The 23,501-nt window shown below is 40.1% G+C and overlaps 1 protein-coding gene and 1 long non-coding RNA gene across 2 annotated transcripts; one reads left to right on the top strand and one right to left on the bottom strand.

Moving 5' to 3' along the window:
• Nucleotides 1-2,835: 2,835 nt before the first annotated feature.
• Nucleotides 2,836-11,994, bottom strand: LOC311628200. The gene is made up of 3 exons (XR_014795975.1): nt 11,678-11,994; nt 11,263-11,418; nt 2,836-3,998 (listed from the first exon to the last, which is right to left on the bottom strand). It is a non-coding gene; the product is annotated as an uncharacterized lncRNA (long non-coding RNA).
• A 5,367-nt stretch (nt 11,995-17,361) lies between these two features.
• On the top strand, nt 17,362-22,919 carry SLN (sarcolipin). The gene is made up of 2 exons (XM_084895172.1): nt 17,362-17,511; nt 22,285-22,919. The coding sequence occupies exon 2, from the start codon at nt 22,359-22,361 to the stop codon at nt 22,452-22,454; it is 96 nt and encodes a 31-aa protein (XP_084751298.1). The 5' UTR covers nt 17,362-17,511; nt 22,285-22,358; the 3' UTR covers nt 22,455-22,919.
• The last annotated feature ends 582 nt before the right edge of the window (nt 22,920-23,501 follow it).

Below are 23,501 nucleotides of genomic sequence, written 5' to 3'. Positions count from 1 at the left end.
CTGCTCTTGAGTGTGTTGCTTATGGATGTGTAGAGTTGTAATCTGGTAGGGTCTGACACTGACTACTGGTACACAGCTCTTAGGTTCAAGGCAGCCACTGCTTGGGGCCACCTGGCAGGAGCTACAGAGAGATATGCAGATTCCTCCTCTTTGTATTGGGTTTGGAAGTGCCCGGATGAGGCCCAGATTTGAAGCAAGGCAGGCTGGTGCTGGTGCCAGGTCTTGGGCCTTTTATTGATAGACTTGGGGCTCCCAGACCCAGCTGCAGCTTGCTTGAGATTTTTGGCCTGAGCAAAAAAAAAAGCCATTCATATGCAAAAACTTGGGTGGGGTTGTAAATGGGATGAGGCAGGGTCTTAGGGAATCACCAGGGTGGAGTAAACAGAAATGGCTGCCAGTCAGCCCTGAGACTGAGGAGGTCCCAGCATAGGAACAATGATCCATGTGAGCACCTCCACCTGGGACAAAGCCACTGAGTTCCTGCCCTGATGCCAGACAACCCAGTTACTCCTCGTATATGCCTGCGTTCCCCAGATCCTTGCCTTCAGAGGAAGCAGGACCTTGTAAATTTAGTTGGTAGTGCTGGGCTTGTAAGAGGAATAGCTGGGTCTCCAGCAGCCTCTGTGTCACTGAGCCCCAATCCACACTGGTTTTTACAGCCTGTATTTCTTACTACCCATAGAGACATCTTTTCCCACCTCTCGGACCCTGAGCTGGGGGTCTGGTGTGGAGCTGGGACTCCTTGCTCCTCCAGGCAGCCTCCACAGAGATAATCTCCCTCCCGATTAAAAAAGCAGCACCCATAGTGCCAGACCAGCCCGTTCTGCGCCTCCACACCTCTTTCCAATTTCAGTGTGCTTTCTTCACTTTCTAGTTGTAGGACTTCCATTCAGTCAGCTTCTGGATGATGGTTGTTCTGTATTTAGTTATAATTTTGATGTGGTTGTGGGAGGCAGTGAATACAGGCGTTTATCTATGCTGCCACTTTTCTCAATCCTCTAGCTAGCTTCCATATATTCCCCAGATAGTTTTTGTTTTTCTGATTCCTCAAATTTTGAGTATAATCAAAATTTCCCCTCTGCTCCCATAATGCACTCACAACCTCTGGCACTTACCCCACTTATATTAATTGTCTGAAATCTTGAATAGAATGTAAAATTGGAGGCATAGAATGCTCATGTCTTGTTCACTGATATATTCTCAGAGACATCCTAGTGGCTGGAACATAGCAGGTATTCAAATCCTGCTGAACAAATGAATAAATAAAGACACAGGTACTATGTGAAGTAGCAAGAATGCAGAGTTAAATAAAGCAAAGCCTTATATCTCAAGAAATTAAAAGTCTTATAGGGAGGACAGACATGTAGCCAAGTAATTGCAATGCTGTGTTATAAGGAGAAGCAACAGAAATTTGTTCAGAGTACAGCTATACAGACAGGAAAAAATTTGAGTTGTCAAAGGAAGCTGTACAAGAAATAGGTGAACTGGATCTTGAAGGATGGGCAGGAATGTGTTAATCTGAGAAAAGTAAAGTAATGCTAGATAGAGCAGTGGTGTATTTACTGATAATTTACTTAACAAATATTTATGGAACTCCTACTATGTGCTAAGCACTGTTGCAGGTGTTGAGGGTGTAGCAGCACAAAGGAAAACAGCTACCTTGGAGCCCTTCCACACCCCCTGCAGAGGTCCTCCTTCTGTCTGACCCATGTCATCCAGTGTCTCTGCAAATCCTCTGGGATGTGGGCATTTACTGCATCCTTTGGAGCAGTTGGCATGCGTTTCCTTGATCCAAGAGAACAGGGTCCTGGCTGTCTCTGTGCAGAGGAGGACGTGAGGGCTTGTGTTTCTCAGTATTTTGATCAAAGGCACACAGCTGTTACATGAGAACGCCTTGGAAATGTAATCTGAGTTCCCCAAGGCACCGACTGGGCCTCACCCTCTGTCTCAGGCCACTGACTGAACACTGAGGACTTTCTTTGGCCAAACACCTTTTGCAGGGTCAAATATTAACACAGGGATCTGCCAAGGGAAATAACAAGATAAAAAATATAAACAAAATAAAGGCTGGAAGATGTTTCATAAATCAACATATAGCACTATGCAGAGATTTTATGGAGAAGATCAGCAGAAAGAAATACAGGGCTGCACAGGGGTGAAAAAGAGATCATTTCATGATAAAACTATAATTTCCATTTTCAGCGAGTTTTGGACCCATTTATTTAGAGTGTTAGAAAGGATGTCTAATTGAGTTCTATTGATTTATCAGAGTAAGTCAACTTTGTCTTTAAAACAGTCCCTTTTTTCCAGGTGACTGTCTGGAGAGGCTGGCATAAAGATTATAATGAAGAGAGAGAGAGAGAGAGAGAGAGAGAGAGAGAGAGAGAGAGAGAGAGAGAGAGAGAGAGAGGGAGGGAGGGAGGGAGAGAGAGAGAGAGAGAGAGAGAGAGAGAGAGAGAGAGAGAGAGAAGTGTTTTACCATTTAAAAACATTTATTTATATTGAAAGTCTTCTTTTGGTTTCAATTTTTAAATTTATATATGCAATATTGTAAATAGTTGTGCAAGACACAACAACAGTCCTGGACTTACTCCAATTCTCCTCCCCCTGGAAGTCAACATCTTCACCTTCTTGCTGATTCATTTCATGTTTACTTACATGTTTTTAAATAATGTGCTTGTATTACTACTTGAATTTTCAGTTTTAAGCACTATATTGACCTCTCACTATGGTAGAAAGAACTTATTTTTCTCTCCCTCTTTCTCTCCTCACCCAAAGGATATTTATTGAATTTTAGAGAAGGAGTGAGAGAGAGACAAAAACATTGATGTGAGATAGAAACATAGATCCGTTGCCTTCCATGCATGTCCGGACAGGAGATTAAACCTATAACCTGCCTTTATATCCTGATCGAGAATCTAACCTGAAACCTTTTGGTGTACGGGACAACACTACAACCAACTGAGCCACTCAGCCGAGGCAGATTTTTCTTTTTAACTTGTCTTTCCTTGGTATCCCAATTGATTTATAGTTTATTTTATTAGCCCAATATTCACGGTTTACATTTGGGTTAAGAAAATGTTACGTCTAGTTGAGTCATGTTATAAATCATGACTACTTTTGATTTTCTGTCCCAAATTTATTATTTTTCCACGGGGTAAAAAATGTCATCTTTTTGTTTGTTTGCCTGTTTTTCTAATACTTATCACTCATTCAACCCCAAACTTTGCTGATTCTTTAAAACTCTCCCCAAGATGTTCAGAGTCATCAGGTTTCCTAGTGGTTTGTGTTTTCCTGAAGGCATCTTTTATGGCCGTCTGACCTACTCCAGTGTGGACTGATTGCTCTTTATTCCAGGTTCACAGATGTGACTTTGAGAAGATAACCCATTCACTATCATCTTAATATTCCCTTGGGCTCTCCAGTTTCCTGGACCCCATGTCTTCTTTCATGGGTAACCCCTCATTTTGGTGAAGCACATCATCTGGGGCTGAATTATGGGAAGTGAATTGTTTGAAACAGATCATGTCTAAAAACATCATAACCTTATCTTTTCCTCTGATTGATAGTTGACCAAGGATATAATTCTCAGTTAGTTATAGTTTTTCTTAAGAATTAGGAGGTATTTCCTTCATTCCCTTCTAGCTTCTAATGTTTGCTGATTGGTTGGCAAACATCTAATTTCTTCTTTGTATACTTCCTTCTTGTATAATTTGGTTCCTTCGCGTGCTTTTCTTCTGTGTATTTTGGACTCTAACTTTCACATTTTCTGCTAATACTTGAGTAGGTAGGACTAAAAACTGCTAAGACTCTCTGAGAACAGGAGTGAGGCTTGCTGACTGTGCACTTCTCTGTAAGATGAGCTATTGGAACCTTTCCATTGGGGGAATTCCAATGTCAGTATCCTTTTCCCTTGTCCCTTCTGAGTCCTCAAGAAGGATCTTCCAATCTTCTTCCCACAGCTTCAAGTAAAGGCCTAGCTTCCGCTCTTCTGGAACCTGAGTGGGGGAAGAGGGATTGGATGGGATATGGGCTCATCATCCAGATGTACATTCATACAATCCCCCCCTTTTGACAGGCTACTTCTGCCTTTAACTGTTCCTGTGTTTCCCAGACCAGAGACTCTCCAGGGAATAAACTCCAGTATGCTGTTAAGGAGGGAAAAGGTCAGTTGTTGGCTGTACCATAGTTGGGGAGATGGTGAGATCTTAGGACCTAGAAATTTCTTTAAAAGCTCTCAACCAATTCTCCTTATTTTAGCTACTCCACTTTGCATTCCTACTGCCAACAATCTGCACAGTATAAATCACATTAGCGCTTGGCTTTCCCTACTACCAGTGTAGGACTCAGCTTTCTTAACATTGCTAAGTCAGTTGTACTCATCCTTTTGCTTTACAGCTTCCAAATTTATTTGTCGCTTTCTCCTTTTAATCCTCCTTATTCTTATGGCTTTATGCCTTAAAAACTCTCTCTACTGTCATTTTAGCAGGGGTGGAAAGGGAACAAAATTAGATGCATATGTTCAATCTGGTATGTTAACCCAGAAGCCCAGAAAACTTTATATTGAGGGTAAAGTAATGCTAAGTCTATTGCTGAATCTTGAACATCAGTTGAAGCCAGGATATTAGAAACCAGGTAGCGTAAGAGTCTAGAATTTAGACACTGTAATTAAACCTGGGAATAAACCCTGTGTCTGCCACTTGCTGGATTTTTGACCTTTTAACATTTAACTAACCTCTCTCAGGCTCAGTCTCCTTTATTTGTACAGAGGGAATAATAATATAGCTAACTTATGAGATTAAAGTACATATACGTATATGATATGCTTCTGACATTGTCTAAATTCTAAAACATAGTAAGTGCTCAATGAGTTGAGGTAATTTGAATGCCCATGAAAAGACAGTCAACAAAGAGAAACCACAGTAAACAACTTCATGCTCTTCTGACTGTATATTATATAGGGCATTTATTATACACCGGGCACTGTGCTAGGCAGTAGGTATGTAACAGAACAGAACACAAAAGGAATTAGAGTCTGATGAGGGAGATAACAATAAATAAGCACAAGTAAATATGTAATTAAAATTTGTAGTAAGTTCCCTAGCTGGTTTGGCTTAGTGCATAGAGCATTGGCCTGTGGATTGAAAGGACCCAGGTTCAATTCCATTCAAGAGCGCCTGCCCAGGTTATGGGCTCCATCCCCAGTATGGAGTGTGCAGGAGGCAGTTGATCAGTGATTCTCATCATTGGTGTTTCTATCTCTCTGTAACTCTCCCTTCCTCTCTTAAGTCAATAAAAATATATTAAAAAAATTTGTGGTAAGTGCTATCAAGGGAAAGAACAGAACATTATGAAAGAGAATAACAAAGAACAATTACTTTGAATTAGTCTGTTGGGAAAAGCTCTTAATGACTGAGAATATTGTGTATGCCAACTCCAGACTAATGTCAAAGTAAATCAATAAAATGCACATGCCTTGTCTCTATTCAAAATGAATTAAAATTAACCTGTAGAATATGGGTCAGAGGTATTAGAGATGCGATTTTGCTGTCAAGTCATTTAACTTTTCTTGGCCTTAATTTCCTCATCTGTATCGTAGAGACTGGACAAAACAATCTCTCAACTTCTGCAATTCTGGGCAAATTTAGGACTATAAGAATATTTTTTTTAAAAAATATATTTTATTGATTTTGTACAGAGAGGAAGGGAGAGAGATAGTTAGAAACATCGACGAGAGAGAGTCATCGATCAGCTGCCTCTTGCACACCCCCCACCGGGGATATGCCCGCAACCAAGGTACATGCCCTTGACCGGAATTGAACCCGGGACCTTTCAGTCCCCAAGCCGACGCTCTATCCATTGAGCCAAATCGGTTTCGGCTATAAAAATATTATTTACAGGGATAAGTATAAAGAGAACAGACTTTTCCTTGTTCATTCCCCATTATATTATTACTGAACTTCATTTTTTCTTAGTAAGAAATAAAAATTGTTTAGAAGTAATTACATCAAGACGTGAAAAATCTTTCCTTCTCTACTCACGTTGTCTCCACGGGGCTGACCATTGTTAGTTCAGGTCTTTTCCGACAGCTTGCCTTTGTCCACTTGTTCTGAATATATGAAATTATGCTCTCAGATATGAAAAACATAAAGGTATGGAAGACTAAATGGTAAGTAACAAAATGTTAATAGTGGTTGATGTTGCTATTTTCTATTAGTTTTTTCTCCCAATATTTCTCATTTTTTACACACTTTGCATGTATTACTTTCATCACCAGTAAAATTAATTTTATTAATTAAAACAATACTGGTTGTCATAATAAAACCACTTTATTGTATTCTGGAGGAGAGAAGTGAGTTATATATTTGAGTAAAAAGTTTGTGTGGAGATAATTCTAACTATTGATAGTAATTATATTTTGCTGCAACCAAATAACTTGTGAAGATTTATTCTATATATAGTTTTCAAAATATGACAACCAGACCATATTTCAATCTCTGATAATCAAATAATATAGTCACAAAAGAAAGTATTGGCCCTTATCATCAAGTTCTTCCTTTTTGTAATGAGTTCAGGTTGTATTGAGAAGAAAAATTTCTCTAATATCTCTTAAGCAATTTATACATTTAAAAAATCCTCCCTCGAGGATATGTTTTTATTGATTTTTAGAGAGAGAGAGAAAAAGAGAGAGAGAGTGAGAGAAACATTGATTGGTTGCTTGCCACATATACCCTGACCCGGGATCAAACCCACAACATACGCAAGTGCCCTGACTGGGAATTGAACAACATATCAATACATAAGTGCCCTCTTGGTGTACAGGGTGATGCTCCAACCAACTGAGCCACCTGGCCAGGGCTTTAATGTCTTCTAATAATTAGTAGAGTTGAAGACTTATTAGCCTTAGAAAAGGGGTGGTAGATTTAATATTCTTTCTTATCTCCCTTCTAATATTTTTCTTTTTCTTTTAGTTTTGTTGCTTCTTAGGAATTATAAGAAAATGTATACCATATTTTCATGCTACAGACCTTCTTATATATTTCTGTATTCTCATATGTATTTGTATTATTCTTCTTATCTATGGCTATCTATATATACATGCACACATGCATATAGCTGTATTCCCACTGAATGATTCATTCTGGATTCCACCATAATTAAATTATATCAGGACTCTTCTAATTATTTGAGAAATTCTGGTAGTTTCATTATGTAATACTGCTGATGAAACTTTAGGGGACTGAGGATGTTCCTTGAATGATGTAAATTGGATCAATGCCTGGATGCTATGGAATTACCATCAAGGTGTGTGAATTCTTATTTACACCAAGCATAGCCTATGAATTGAATACATAACCTTTATTACTATTTTCAACACTTGTTGATGCTATAGAACTTAATGTAATATGAAGTCATCGAAAGCTACTAAGACATTTTATTAGTATGCCTTTTGTCAACAAAGGTAAGATTGCATCCTAGGTTAACCATTCAACTCGTTGTATGGTTTATTTAATTTTACTCATTTGAAAAATGTAGGTAATAATTCAAACTATATTTAGTCCTCCAGGAATTTTGTTAGTCTCAATAGCTTTAAAGAAGCCACATACTTTGAAAATATCGGGTGTCATTATAAGTTATTATCTCAATTGTTCTTATAAAATAAAGCATAATGAGAGATTTGAAAAAAAAAAAAAAAGATTTACCTACCCATCTACCTCAGGGTGAGAGAATTGGGTACAAGTTCTTTGATTTTTTTTAAGTTCATAAAAGTTTAGCTTTTGTTGTTTACCTCAGTAATAATTTATTTAAAAAATAGAAGCAAAATTTCTGGGTCAGCAAGAAAATGAGTACATGCAGAAATCCCTATGTTCTGTTCTAAATGCATAGGAATGAGGGATAAAATATTAAATATTATATGCAATTACATTAAAAAAAACACACTGAAGTAACCAGGATGAACAAATGCAGAAAAGGAAACAACAGAGGAAACCAGGGCCTGAGGCACATGGTCTCAGGAAGCTGGGAATGGAAACAGGACATGTCTTCCTGAGGGCAGAGGTTCACCATGCTCCAGTGATGATGGGGGTGGAGAGCAAGTTTTTTCTCAACATGGGGTGCAAGGACTATTTTCTTTGCATTCAGATATCCTGTGTGCCCTGTGGTTAAAGACAGGGAAATCAATTCACCTATCCATCTGAAACCTACTTCTCTCCAGCTGGTAGCTAAAAGAGGTTTCTGTGCGAAACACCTGGTGAGGCCAGGGTGGGGAACTAAATGTTCTACATGTAGGCCAGATATAGGAGACATCTGGACTGAAAATGATCTTTCAGACAAGAAGAACATGAGCACAGTGTCGGAAAAGACTGTCTATAAAATCTATAAGTGAGAAAATTCATAACCACGGAGAGATAACAGAAAACTTTGGAAGAACTTGAAAGTTTAAAACTTTTAAACAAACAAGCAAACAAACAAAGCAAAAAACAAAAACCTATTTCCAACAGGCCAAATTATGATCCATAAAATAAGCTGAGGGTTTTATGAAAGTAGACAAAGAATTGGACATGAAAAGAAACCAATTGGAAACTTTAGAAATAAAATATAGTCACAAAATTAAAAAAAATATAGTGGTGAGGATGTGGAGAAAAGGGAACCCTAGTACACTGCTGGTGGGAATGCAGACTGGTGCAGCCATTATGGAAAGCAATATAGAGTTTCCTAAAAAAATTAAAAATGGAAATCCCATTTGACCCAGTGATCCCACTTCTAGGAATATATCCCAAGAAATTAGAAACATCAGTGAGAAAGAATATATGAACCCCTATGTTCTTAGCAGCACAATTTACAATACTAAGATTTGGAAACAGCCTCAGTACCCATCAGCAGATGAGTGGATTAAAAAACGGTGGTACATCTACACAATGAAATATTATGCTGCTGTAAAAAAGAAGGAACTCCCACCATTTGCAACAGCATGGATGGAACTGGAGAACATTATGCTAACAAAATAAGCCAGTCAGAGAAAGATAAATATCACATGATCTCACTCACTTGTGAAATATAATAACAACATAAACTAATGAACAAAAACAGATCCAGACATAGAGAAACATCAATCAGACCATTAAACCTCAGAGGGAAGGTAAGGGAGGGTGGGGGTAAAGGGGAGAGATTGACCCAAAGGACTTGTGTGCATGCATATAAGCCTAACCAATGGACATAGACACCAGGGGGGAGAGGGCATGAGTGGGGAGTGAGGGCCAAGGGGGGAATAAGTACACATATGTAATACCTTAATCAATAAGAAAATTTAAAAAAAGCTATATGAGGATTAAAAAAATTTACTACCCACAGACTTTTACAGAAAAAAATATTGAGAGATAAATCTCAGCAAGAAGAAAAGTGAACCCAGGAGGCAGCCTATTGATGCTTTTAACATCGATGTTTCTATCTCTCCTCCCTTCCTCTCTCTAAAACCAATAAAAACATATTTTTTAAAAAAAAAATCTATTTTACACAAACTATTTCAGAGATAGAAAAAAAGGGTAAAACCTTCCTATCTGGCTAGCATAATCTGGAGGCTAAATCTAAAAGGGCTGATTATGGAACTTGGATTATACACCAAACTTAGAGCAGCTGCTTTATTTGGGGAAATGGGAAGAAGCACAGAATTGGAAATTGTGGTTCATTGAGACTTCTGTATTTTAATTATCTTATTTAAAAAAGACATAAAACAATATTACAAAGATATTAAGAATTGTTAATCTGTGGAAGGTACATTTTAATTATGTTTTACATTAAAAGTTTTTTTATTTTTCTAAAAAATAACCTACAACAAATTACATTGTTTGCTGTTCAGCTTCAACAGTAGAGAAAAATCATTCTTTTAAAACATAGTAATTTATCAATTATTTTACATTCAGACATATTTTTATTCAATGAGTTTTTATAGGGTGTCCAATATATTCTGTGCACTATATGACTAGGAACTGGGTCTACAGGGGTGAGAGATAAATCCTGTGCTTCAGGGGGTGGGTGGACAGTCAGATCAATGCAATCAAGTGAAATCAGTGGTGTATCGGGCTACATAGATCACAGCGGTCCATCCACCCCAGCCCTAAGGATCAAGGAATGTGATACTTGAATCAAGTATTATTGTTAATCATCAAAAAAGGGGGGGAGATGTTGAGGGCAGGTAAAAGCAAAGACAGTGGCATATGCACACAAGGAGAGAACATCTGAGAAAGTGCAAGTTGGGGATTGCTGGAGAGGAGGGCAGTGGGTTTGGAAGTGAGATCACGAAAGGGTCTTGCCTCTGCAGCTGAAGATTGAACTTGAATTGGGAGCTAAAGCAAACCATTGGAATTAGGAATCATATGTAGAGTGCAGAGAAGCCAATTGCCATCTGGTTCTAGTGGGAAGATAATTGGTAGAAAGCATGCACGTTGTACTATCTGTCCAAGGACACTGATGGGGTAGGGCCTTTCCTGGAGCCTCAGAGGACTCTAGTGCTGCATTTCAAGACATGTCAGCACATATCTTATGTACCAACTAGAGGCCTGGTGCATGAAATTTGTGCACTGGGGTGTGTGTCCCTCAGTGCAGCCTGTACATTCTCCAATCTGGGACCCCTCGAGGGATGTCCCACAGGGATTGGGCCTAAACAGGCAGTCCGACATCCCTCTCACAATCCAGGAATGCTGGCTCCAACCACTCGCCTACCTGCCTGCCTGGTTGCCCCTAACTGCTTCTGCCTGCTCGCCTGATCACCCCTAACTACTCCACTTCCAGCCTGATTGACACCTAACTGCTCCCCTGCCTGCCCAATTGCTCCCAACTTCCCTCCCCTGCCTGCCTGATAGCCCCCAACTGCCCTCCCCTACAGGCTTGGTCGCCCCCACCTGCTCTCCCCTGCCAACCATCTTGTGACCACATGGGGGCGACCATCCTGTGCAAGGGTGTGACGTCAATTTGCCCATTACCTCTTTATTATATAGGATGGAGCAGGCCAGATAGAAATAGATTTGCTCTGGGAACCAACACACCTCCTGAGGGATAATTTATCCCAAGAGAAGGGAAGTTTGATATAGGATCAAATCTTAGAGGTGAAAGGGGAGAAGCGTGTTTTCTATTATTTCTATGCATTCCCCAGCTAAACGTCCGTATGGACTCATGTCTGGGAAGACACTGGAGTGACAGCAAACACGTATTTCTTGGGTACCCCTCAACAGGGCGTGACACGCAGCAAGGTGCACCCTGCCTCACCTCCAGTCCTCATTTTGCTCCAGAGGTAAATGCAACTTTGGCACCTCCAATGGTCAAAGCTGTGGTACCCAGCAGACGTGGCTGCAGAGGAAGGGATGTCTTGTGCTTGTGTTGGTCCTCGGAGGGAATGGTTGACATGTACGTGCCTGGTGAGTCCTGCAACATACAGCAAAGGAGGAATAGACTACAAGGAGAGGGAGAAAATGTTAGCTTGTTGGACTTTAGTTAGCACAAAAGGTGCACCCGTAAAAATGACACGGCTATCATTGGCCTGAGGTATGGGAGTTCTACACCGGCAAATGAGGGCAAGAACTGGCTCAATGCAAGCTGGAGAGAGTAGGCCTGAACCACCTCTCCCAGATACGCTGCCCAAATCCACGGAATACTAGCTCCTGGCAACTCCCCATTCACTTACTGTAAAAGTGTAAAAGGTTAGGTTACTCCCAGGCTGTCGAACAAGTGTCCAGTTGCCCTGAGAGATAGAACATCTCTCAACGAAAAGGAAACCTAGCCTGTAGCTTGCATGCAGCTAATCTTCCACATTGCTGCATCTGGGCACTTCCGTTCTCGCGTTACTTTCACAGGCAGCAGAGATAGATTTCATGATTCTTCACGGGCGCTGTGCTCTCTGCTTTGAGAGTCAGAGGCTAAAGCCAAATGAACCGGTTCACAGGGAACAATAAGCAATTTTGTCTGGTTCTCATTATTCTTGCTGAAACGGCAATGGTGTTTATTCTGATGGACAGATTCTCAGAAGAGACTCATTGAAAATACACTTGGTCAAATTCACTAAGGAACAGAATGTTTCAAGTGGGTGGGTCTGGCTAGAGTCTCCCTGAATGGTTTGGTAATGGCCCGTCAAAAGATGGCTGAATTCTTTCTTTCCCCATCAGGAAAATAAAGCCAGTCTGAAATCCGGGAGTGTTTTGAGGGCAGATGGTATTAGCCTAGTAGTAAACATATTTTTGACTGAGTCTCTTCTCTCCCTTCCCCCACCCCCACCACAGTAGCTATGTGTAATGTGCTGAGAGAAAGCTGTTTGCTTGCAGAATTTTATTATAGGGCAGGGATATGCTTGTTCCAGAGGAGAGAAAGTAAACTGGCTCCAAGTCAAATGATGTTAACAGGTGTCACCTCACAAATCCAGGACTAAGATGGTTTGTTATAAACAGGGCTAATACAACACTTTCTGGCTCTTGCTGCATCTATTATGCAAGACTGCGTGCCCTTGTCATGTTCCTCCTGATTATTTCCAGAGACTTCAGAGGGCGGCCCACATGTGCTCACGTACAAGGACACTGCTGGAGACCACATCTGCCGTGTCTGCCATTTTCTTTTTTTTTTTTCTTTTTTTTTCTTTTTTTAATATATTTTATTGATTTTTCACAGAGAGGAAAGGAAAGGGATAGATAGCTAGAAACATCGATGAGAGAGAATCATCGATCAGCTGCCTCCTGCACATCTCCCACTGGGGATGTGCCCACAACCAAGGTACATGCCCTTGACCGGAATCGAAGCCGGGACCTTTCAGTCCTCAGACCGACACTCTACCACTGAGCCAAACCAGTTTCGGCACGTGTCTGCTATTTTCTTGCCCTTTAGCTCAGGCTCCGCTTTGCTGCTACATGAGGCCTTCATAGCTTAATATAAACTTCAAATAAACCTTAAACAGTATTGCTGCTTCCTCCAGGCGCTGTGACACCTCGACAGAAGGCCATTGCATTGCTGGTTCCACAGACGCGCTGATGTTCGTGAGATGGCACAGGCAGAGGCAGGTTCTGCCTCCCCCTCAGCCTTACATACTGTTGATTGAGGTTCGTTGCTAAGAGAGTTATGGAGTTTTTATTTATAGCTCTCTCTCCTCCTAGAATTCAGATTCCAAGCGGTAGAGAAGTAGGAGGGTTGAATGTGGAAATGGTGGCCACAAGAATGTGCTTCTTGGATCCGACTGCATAGTAGTTGAGGTGGACCCCAGCAGCTGTGCTCTGAAACCACATTTGCACAGGGGCCCTGCCTCCCATGGGCTTCTCTCAGTGAGTGATTGAATGTGGGAGGAGCAAGAAGGTGGACTTATCCCTGGAGACACAGGTGACTCTGACTTGAGGTTTCCTAACAGACTTCTCCAATTTTCCTTAGAACCGAACTGCAATCTAAAATGTTTTTACCCAACCTTCCTCTCTCTCTCTCTCTCTCTCTTCTCTCTCTCTCTCTCTCTCTCTCTCTCTCTCTCTCTCTCTCTCTCTCTCTCTCTCTCTCTTGCTCGCTCGCTATTTGAAGACTCTCTACGTTTGTCCCCTCTTTCCATACTTTTTCCTCACAGGCATTTCCCCTATGACAATTTCCTTTTGCAGTTTAGACCATCCGTGGCATCTGCTTTTCATGGGAACTGGACTGACACAGTGAATTAGTGTTATGTGTAATGGAATGACTATCTATTCTCCCTCTTGCTGAACCACTTGTATCTTATTGATCACTTCCCTTCAGAGTTTTCTCTCCCAGCTGGCTTCTAGGTCTTTATAAAATTTATTTATTTAATTGATTTATTTAAATTAGTAGATTTGAGGTTGACCTCAACATCCACCTCAACATGTTTGCCATGCATACTCAGAAAGGCGAGGTTCTCAAGCTGAGCCCCCTTGCTATACATTGTAGAGCATCTATTATGATTCTTTTCCAGTTTAATGCACAGCTAAAGAAACAAAAGAAGTGCAAGAAACTGTCCCTGCCTTTGAAATTAAAATCCAGTTAGTGAGACAAAAATCACACATGTGCGGCAAGTAGGCAAGGCTGTAGATAATAATCATTAACTTTCACAGACACAAAAACAACACCAAGAAATAGGGTTTCCCTCTTGCTCTGGGCTTGTACTCTCTCTCTCTCTTTTTTTAAAAAAATATATATTTTATTGATTTTTTTTTTTTACAGAGAGGAAGGAAGAGGGATAGAAAGCTGGGTCGATGAGAGAGAAACATCGACCAGCTGCCTCTTGCACACCCCTACTGGGGATGTGCCCGCAACCAATGTATATGCCCTTGACAGGAATCGAACCTGGAACCTCTCAGTTTGCAGACTGATGCTCTATCCACTGCGCCAAACCGGTTTTGGCTGGGCTTGTACTCTTGTGTTTGAAATGATAAAAGAGAATAGCAGAGAGCTGCCTGACCAGCTGGATGTGAAGTTGTGAAGGCGAGAAAGGCACCATGATCATCACACTCGTTACTGTGATGTGCGAAGAGCTCATCGCCTCTCCTGAAGGCCTTGCCCAATTCCCCCATTGTGTCCTGCAGTTGCAGAATTCAAGGACGGACATGGGGTCTTCCCTTTTGCTTTCCAAAGTAAAAATGTAGCCGAAACCGGTTTGGCTCATCGGTAGAGCGTCGGTCTGCGGACTGAAAGGTTCCAGGTTCGATTCCGGTCAAGGGCATGTACATTGGTTGCGGGCACATCCCCAGTAGAAGGTGTGCAGGAGGCAGCTGGTCGATGTTTCTCTCTTATCGACGTTTCTAGCTCTCTATCTCTCTCCCTTCCTCTCTGTAAAAAATCAATAAAATATATTTTAAAAAAAAAAGAATCAAAGTAAAAATGTAGATGGAAATGGGGAATAAATTTAAAAACAGCTCCCAATCAGGCACAAAAGCTCAGCATTGATTCTCAAAGGGTATGAATTTTTACATCTAAGAAAATGGATAGTGGTGATGGGGATGGGGAAGATAATACCAATTAGATCTTCATGTGAATGTTGTTGTTTTGACATTTTTGGCCCATGGCTAAATTCTAGATTAATAGGCATAGAAATAATGTCCATGATGATTATGTTCTCCTAATGATGGGAAGAACTGCAACTTGAAAGAAAGTGGATATGGAATAAATGCTGTTAAGTCGTGGGATTGCTCACGGAAAGGAAAGTATCAGCACAATTAAGGAAGGTTATTTTGCTTCGGCACCGTGGTTTGAAATCTTGTTATCCTCTGTGTCTTAAATGAGAGACAATAATGTCGTTTTTTAATGGGCTGATAGGTCCTTAGGGTTAAATTCTTCCTTTAGCCTCTGAACAGTCATCAGGTGACTTTGAGTGCCTTGCATGCTTTTCTGACGAGGGTTCCATCAAATGAATGACAAGCTAAATTCCCAGTGTAATTCCACTCTCTTGTGACATCTCTGGATAAACCGCTAATATGCAGACGCTTGTGAAGTCTCCATCTGGAATCTGTCAATATCCTGGGCACAATAGTCCCTGGTATAACATTGGATAAACTTAAACAGGGCAACCAGATAGACAAATGGAACTGACCCATAAATAAGCAAAGGGATTTTTCCTCCAAGTTACACTGAAGTTGACCAATTCAAATAAATTGACACTTTGGTAAGCTGTGTTGTGATATGCTAATATTTCTCCATTGTAGTTAATAGTCTCAATATTGTAGAGCTAATTCCTATTCTGACATGTATAACATAAATGCTGTCCCATAAACCCAATACCAACATATGGCATAATATGTTGGCATAATATGAATAACTTGATTCTATACATGAATGAAAAAAACACACCTGTGTTTTATGGTATGAAATTCTTTTACCAAAATATCTTGGGAATTTGAGATTATACCTAGGCAACCTCCAACATTAATTAAATAAGGTTTCTTTTAACATAAGGGTTCTTTTCCTCTTTGGGTGGTGAATTTAAAGGTAACTTAAATGTTCTTTAAACTATATATTTTCAAAAAATGTTTTCAGTAAATATATCTTTTTAATTGGACAAATAATAATTTTGAGTGGTTACAAAAGGGACAGGTGTGGTTTGGTGACTGGGAAAACATTCCTAGCATTTGAAACAACCTGGCAAAGGTTTGGAGGCAAAAAGACAGAAACCTGACTACGTTTGAGGAGTTTGCCAGATGGCAGCGGATAACTGCCCCTGCTCGAGTTGGCTCCGATGGTTACACACTATTTGTCACTTCAGCAAGCTATCCTTTTACAAGGCATGTGGCAACAGAATGTTGTTTTAAGATTACTCATCCTTGGGCTTATTATGTTGAAATGAAGAAATGGAATGGAAAGTCCTTCAGTAATGTCTCTGGGGAATGGGAATTGTGTTTGTTTATGTCTTTTGGGAATGCATTGTTTTGATTGACCCTAATTAGAAATTCAAAGTGGAGATTTGCTCTATTACCTATAAAGGAAGGATTTGCTGAACAAACACAATTTTGTTTTTTGGGGGGAGGGGGTCATGTTTAAAGTGCTGGATTGACGTGCTTTTGAGTTGAGTTAAACACTTCGGAGACTCCGTTCACCTCCGGACATCTGGAATGTTGGTTACAAACTGATGTTAACCAGTTTTAGTCGGTGTTTATATTTGGAAGTTACACAACTCTATTTCCAACCTATATTCTATAACTTATGTTTTTCACTAGTTTTGGCCAGCTTTTCTCCTACCTCTGATCTATGCAAGTGACTGAGTTTTGCTGTATGAACTTGCTGCTGTATTAGTTTACTGACAGTGATATATAGACCATGGCTTCCGCAGCTGTTTTAGATGAAACTGTATATTAATGTGTAAACTTGCAACATACAGCTTAGCTGGAAAGGTATGCGGAGCAGGTGACTGAGGAGATAACTTTCGCCGCTTGGACTAAAGTCAGTTTTGAAGGAGCTAAAGATGCCTGTTGAATTTTGGGGTGTGTGTGTGTGTGTGTGTGTGTGTGTGTGTGTGTGTGGTTTGGGGTGTGCATGTGCAAGGCAAGAACTCTTCACATCTCAAATAGCTAAAGAAATGGGTAGTAAAACGAAGTCCCATTTTACACCCTTACATGCTGACTATGGGAGGAGCCAAATGCAGTGCTGGCTTGTTGACATTAGTCTATCATCATGGTTTATGATGTTTTAAAAATGTGTCAGAGATATTCATGCAGATGTAAAAGATGAATTAAAAACCTGCATCAATTGCAACAAGCGTCAACTGAAAAGAAAAGATTTTAGGTCCGGGGGTGTTCATACAAGCTGGTCGCCAAGGGAACACAGTCTTAGTGAACGTGTTTCCATGTCCCCCTCAACACAAATAGCCTCAAACCTTTGGAGGTTGTTCCTTTGAGATGTTTCATCAGTGACATCACAGAAGCTGCCACCTCCCTGGGACTACTTTAGGCCCTGCCCAGAGCCCAGAAGTCCAGACGGCCCAGAAGACAAGCAGGTTGGAGCCTGAGTCAGAGAGAAGGAGAGAGAGGGGGAGAGAGGAGAAGCCTACCACAGCAGGTATGTTCTTGATCCTCCCTAGGGAATAGCAGGATTCTTATGCTTAGCTTATGTGTGTGTGTGTGTGTGTGTGTGTGTGTATGTGTGTATATGCTAGCATGCATGTGTTACAAGTTGTAAATGAGAAAGGCAGAGGAATATTTACATTTCTTAATGAAATAGGCAATGCTTAATGTACATGGAATTTCTTTAGCTATAAAGTGAATAGTACTGATTCTTGTTTTCCCTTTTTCACCTGATGATATGCATTTTCAGTTTTCATTTCATCCATATAGCAATCACTTTGGATCATATGGTGTGATATTGAATCCAGGGAAATTGTAAAATAAAGCCAAGCTCCAGCCAGGGGGAATCAGTTGGTTGGAGCATTGCATTGTATCCCGAGAGGTTGCAGGTTCGATTCCTGGTGAGGACACAGACCTAGGCTGTGGGTTCAATCCCCAGTCAAGGCTGGTACAGGTGGCAACTGGTTGATATTTCTCTCTCTCTCTCCTCTTCCTCTCTCTCTAAAATCAACTAATAATAATAATAATAATAATAATAATAATAATAAACAATACAAAAGCCAAAATAGTCTTTGTGGCTTAACATCAGAAAAATGAAGGTTACTGATCTGAATTTCTGCCTAACCTTGGTATTAATATGTGTAAAAGTTAAATCAATGAGCACGTGTTGATTGAGTTGATTTATTAGGAATTCTCACCTTAACTCTGTGTTTTGTTCATTCAAAATCTACTAAAAAAAAACCCCCAAAACCCCAATATTTAAGACCACCATCAAAGTGCAAGAAAGAGTAAGAGCTAATCCACAGAAATTCAAGAAACATGATGAGTAGCCTTTCAATTGAGAGACTACTGAAAAAAAAAATGTGTGAAGAGTGCATAAAACATACAGTTTGACAATAATACAACTTCTATACAACTATCACCCAGATTAAGAAACAGATCATTGCCAGCACCCCAAAAATCTATTCCTGGTCACCTCCCCCTCTTTGCCCCACCATGTGTAATCACAATCTTGATTGTTGAGATAATCTTGTCCATGATTCTCTCTCTCTATATATATTTTTTATCATTAATTCCTAAACAATATCATGAAGTTCCCTGTTTTTGACTTTGGATAAATGGAATCATATTCTATGTTTCTTTTGTAAATCCTTCTTTTGTGCAGCAATTATATTTATGAGATCTACCCATTTCATATATTTTCTTAACTCTGTAGCATTGAGGTATCTGAATAGGCCACAATTCATCATCCATTCTACTGTTGATAGACATTTGAGTTGTTTCCAGGCTGGGGATATTGTGAACTGTTGCTGTGAGCATCCTTGTATAAGCATCCTGGCTCAAATGTGCGTGAGTTTCTAGAGTAAAAGTGAAATCACTGGATGATAGGGAACGAGCAAGTACAACTTAAATTTTAAAAATGTCACATTGTTTTCTCAAAGTGGTTGAAAATTTACACTAACTTGGTTTAGTGGGGGCAGTTAATTGCAGTAGTAACTCATTCTTGTTATCACTCCTAGAGAAATAATCACAGTTCTAGCAACTACTTTCAACCTACCAGCTCTACTTGTGCCTCTAACTTACTATAGGTTACTACACAACTCAGCCTCTCTCCAAAAGCCAATTTCTTAGCTGGAATCTAAGAGAGAACAATGACAATAACACTTGCCTGAGTTCTGAGAAGGTCACAGAGTCGTTGTGAAGGTCACATGACCAAAAGCTGTGGACAACTTTCAATAACATTTCCCCAGAATGTTCTTTTTTTTTTTTTTTTTTTTTTTTTTTAAAACACATGGAAAATATTTAATTGGCACAGTAATAAAAAAAAATTCCTGGATATATTACATTTTTTAATGTACTAAATTGTTTAAGTTAAAATAAAATAAATCACTAATGTCTATTTTGACTTAGGAAAACTAGCTCTTTCATACACTAGTGGTAAAATATGAACTAGAAAAAAATGTAAGAGGAGATTTGGCAATAAGTATTGGAATCCTTCAAAGTATACATATTTCTTTTTTATTTTTAAAATTTTATTTTTCAATTACAGTTGACATTCAACATTATTTTGTATTAGCTTTGGGTGTACAGCACAGTGGTTAGACAATCATATACTTTTTTCCCCCCAGAATGTTCTTGTTGGGCCATGACCCATGACCCTCTCTATTTAAGAGCTTCATGTAAGGCAGGTTTGGTGGGACAGTTATTTTATTCCCTGAATTGTTTTGATCATTAGAAACAGTCTCATATTTTTGCATATCTCTGTATTTCTTCAGAGATATGCAAAAATATGAGTGGGCATTTGGGCCAGGACTCTATTTTATTAATAAATTCATAAGGAAAAGTCTGTCTTTTATTCTCAAGCCTTTGCCTCCAGGCTCCCTGCTTGCATTCATCACTTTCCTGTTCCCCTCTGTGCTTGTGTATGTTTTTACACACCCTCTCTACTTCCTCATCCATTTATTATCTTCTGTTTACTTTCTAAAGTATTTGTATAAAGATTTTCGTTGGCAATTTACTATGTGCTTCATGTGCAGGGCCAAAAGATGAGTCATAATTAAGAAGAAAATGAAACATAAATCAATCATCACTGGCCATATTTAAAGCAAGATTCAACAACCTACTAGTTGGCACCACCCGATTTGAACTTGTGTTTTATACTAACAATGAACTGATATGAAAAATGATCATTCAGCTGGTTTATACCATTATCACTTCAACCACGAATAATACAACCAATATAGTAATTATAATTAATAATTCAATCAGATTAAATGGTCAGGCAAAAATCTTGCTAACAATCCTTTCTGCCCCCCTGAACTTTCACCTTTAGCAAATAAAAAACACACACCCTTTCCCTTTAAACATTTTCACTCTAAGATTATTTTTCATCTTTAATTTAAAAAATATATATTTAAAAAATTTATTGATTTTTTACAGAGAGGAAGAGAGAGGGATAGAGAGTTAGAAACATCAATGAGAGAGAATCACTGATCAGCTGCCTCTTGCATACCCCCTATTGGTGATGTGCCTGCAACCAAGGTACCTGCCCTTGACCGGAATCGAACCTGGGACCTTTCAGTCCATAGGCCAATGCTCTATCCACTGAGCCAAACTGGTTTCGGCTTCATCTTTAATTTTATTTGGTTTGCATACACAAATTATCAATCGCGCCACACCACTGAAGGTAACATTTTGATGGACTGCATTACATATGTTCTCAAAGTATGATTTCCTAAGTGCACTATACATGCAAACTATAAAGAAACCGTTCCTGCTCTTTGAAGTGTTTACAATCTAGGTACATCCTAGACCTGACTAAAAATAGCTGGCACAAGCCCTTGTTGAAACAGAAGTAGGCATGAGGTTAACACTTGCTCTTTGGATTGAGTGCCTGCTATGTGGGGGACTTTGGGTTGACTTTGGTAGGTTCTGTGCCCAAAGCAGTGCTTATAAAAGGCAAAGCAGATGTTGAAACTACCTCATCCTTTCAACAGGGTTAGATGAAGCCTGAAATCTGCAAAATTGTGGTGTCCTACTTCTACAGGTAGTTCAAAGCAAGAAAAATACTAAAACACAACCTTTTTTTTCTGTTTTGGTGGCTTTGCTGGTTGGTACTCTAAGTTAGCAAGGCAAGCACACACATACACACACAAGCAGAAATTGGAGAGAGAACAATTTAATATTTTTATTTTTTCAAAAAATCAATGCAATCATTAGAGGGGGAAAAATCAGAACTATATTGGTCTTTTTGTCATCAGGCAGCAAAGGCAGTCTGTATTAGTCAGGAGTCTTAGAGAAACAGAACCAATAGGATGTTACATATATGGCTCATGTGAGTGTGGAGGATGGCAAGTCCAAAATCTGCTGGGGACCCAAGGCAGAATTACAACTAGAGTCCAAAGATGGAGGCTGGAGGCTAGAAATCAAAGATCAAGGTGTTGAAGGACTGATTTCTTCTGAGGCCTCTCTCCTTGGCTTGCAGATAGTCAGCTTCTCCCTGGCTTCACATGATCTTCCCTCCATGCATGTCTGTGTCCTAATCTCCGCTTCTTTAAAAAAAATGTTTTAACTGATTTTCAGAGAGAGAGAGAGAGAGAGAGAGAGAGAGAGAGAGAGAGAGAGAAATAGAAATATCACATCAGCTGCCTCCTGCACATCCCCTGCTCATGATCGAGCCCTCAACCTGGGTTCCTGGGTTAACTGCTGAGCCATACTGGCTGGGCCACACCTTTATTCTTAAAAAAAAAAAAAAAAAAAAAAAAAAAAATATATATATATATATATATATATATATATATATATATATATTACAGAGAGGAAGGGAGAGGGATAGAGAGTTAGAAACAGCGATGAGAGAGAAACATTGGCAGCTGCCTCTTGCACACCCACTATTGGGAATGTGCCCATAACCAAGGTACATGCCCTTGACCAGAATCGAACCTGGGACCTTTCAGTCCGCAGGCTGATGCTCTACCCACTGAACCAAACCAGTTAGGAGGGCCTAATCTCCTCTTCTTATAAAGACATTGGGCATATTGGGTTAGGACTCATCTTAGTGACTTAATTTCAAGTTGTTTACTCCTTGAAAGACCCGATCTCCAAATACAGCTATATTCTGAGATACTGGGAGTTAGGGTTTGAACATAGGAACTTTGGGGAGACACAGTTCAGGCCACAGCACTGTCCTCTTTCACAGTGCTGCTGCTTCCTTTGAGGAAGGAATGCTCACCGACGGTCCCATGCTCTCTTTGTTACTTCCTGTTAGGGGCGAGGGCCAGCAGGAGGTGTCCGGTGTGTCTGAAGAAGTCTGCCTTCGGTTCTTCCTGAGCCAGTCGGAGAATGGATCTGTCCGCCCGGGAGCTGTGTCTCAACTTCACTGTGGTCCTGATCACGGTTCTCCTGATGTGGCTCATCGTGAGGTCCTACCAGTCCTGAGACGGCATGCCACTCTCCCGGGATTGACTGCCAGGCTCCGGATCTGCCTGCTGTGTGTCCCGAGATCCCACTGCTGTAATGGGATGCCTGTCCTGGCACCCTAAGGTGCTTCTGACCTGCACTCACCATCTCTGAGGTGCCTCCCGTGTTAGGGCCCATTGTGTGTTCTCTGTAAAGATGCTGCTCTCAAGGGCTGCAGAGAGTTTGCCAGTCAACATTAGATCTATCCCTCAGCTCTTAGGGCAAATGTGTTAGCTAAGCCACAAGGTTAATAGGAAATGGGATTCATGATGATATAGAATTATAAAAAGCCCCCAACCTGTCTCACCACACGCCCCCCCAGCCCACACTGTCTGCAGCCAAACGTTAAATCAGCCGCCAGGAGAAAGGCATGCTAGAGGAAGCCTTTGTCAGCCCCTGTCACTGCTATCGTGTGAATAAAGTTAAGTCAACCACAAAAATGACTCTCAGAATTTATTTTGGCTTCTCTTTGGGATACTGCATCTGACCCTTGGCTGGGATGGAAGTGACAAATGTTACAGTATTTCTAGCATTTGAGCTAAGCCAAGATATGCTCCAACTGTGGAGGATTTGAAACCAAGTCAATTAAGAGTGTCACGTTTCAAATAATTCCACTGGCTCAGTGCTCCTCAAACGTTCCTTCCAAACTAGTCCCAAGGGCAGTTGGAGAATAAATCTGTTGCACTAGGAGACTGGGGGCATCGCCTGAAGTGTCCACTAACAGCACACAGTTTCAAGCACAGTTTCTTTGAAGTCTTATGGGTTATCTTTACTATTCACAAGAAATGTATATTTCATTCTATCATATCTCCCTGTTTGTGTCAATATAAGTATTTCAAATTATTTACCACTGAGTACAAATAGAATATGAGTCACTTTCCATGTTTGGTGATTCCAGTTGGATTATTGTCATTAATAAACCACAGTTACAACAAGGAGAAAAACAAATGAAAAAATACAAATTTATGAAAATGCTTATAAAAGAGACTTATGAAATAGACATTCATTTTATTTTATTTTATTTTA

This window comes from Pipistrellus hanaki (assembly GCF_964339955.1).
Source record: "Pipistrellus hanaki genome assembly, chromosome: 9".
Classification (NCBI taxonomy): Eukaryota; Metazoa; Chordata; class Mammalia; order Chiroptera; family Vespertilionidae; genus Pipistrellus; species Pipistrellus hanaki.
This window is presented reverse-complemented; position numbering and strand designations above follow the sequence as displayed.

Excerpts from the sequence above, each read along its gene's own strand:
- SLN (XM_084895172.1), top strand. The coding sequence starts at position 22,359 with ATGGATCTGTCCGCCCGGGAGCTGTGTCTCAACTTCACTGTGGTCCTG.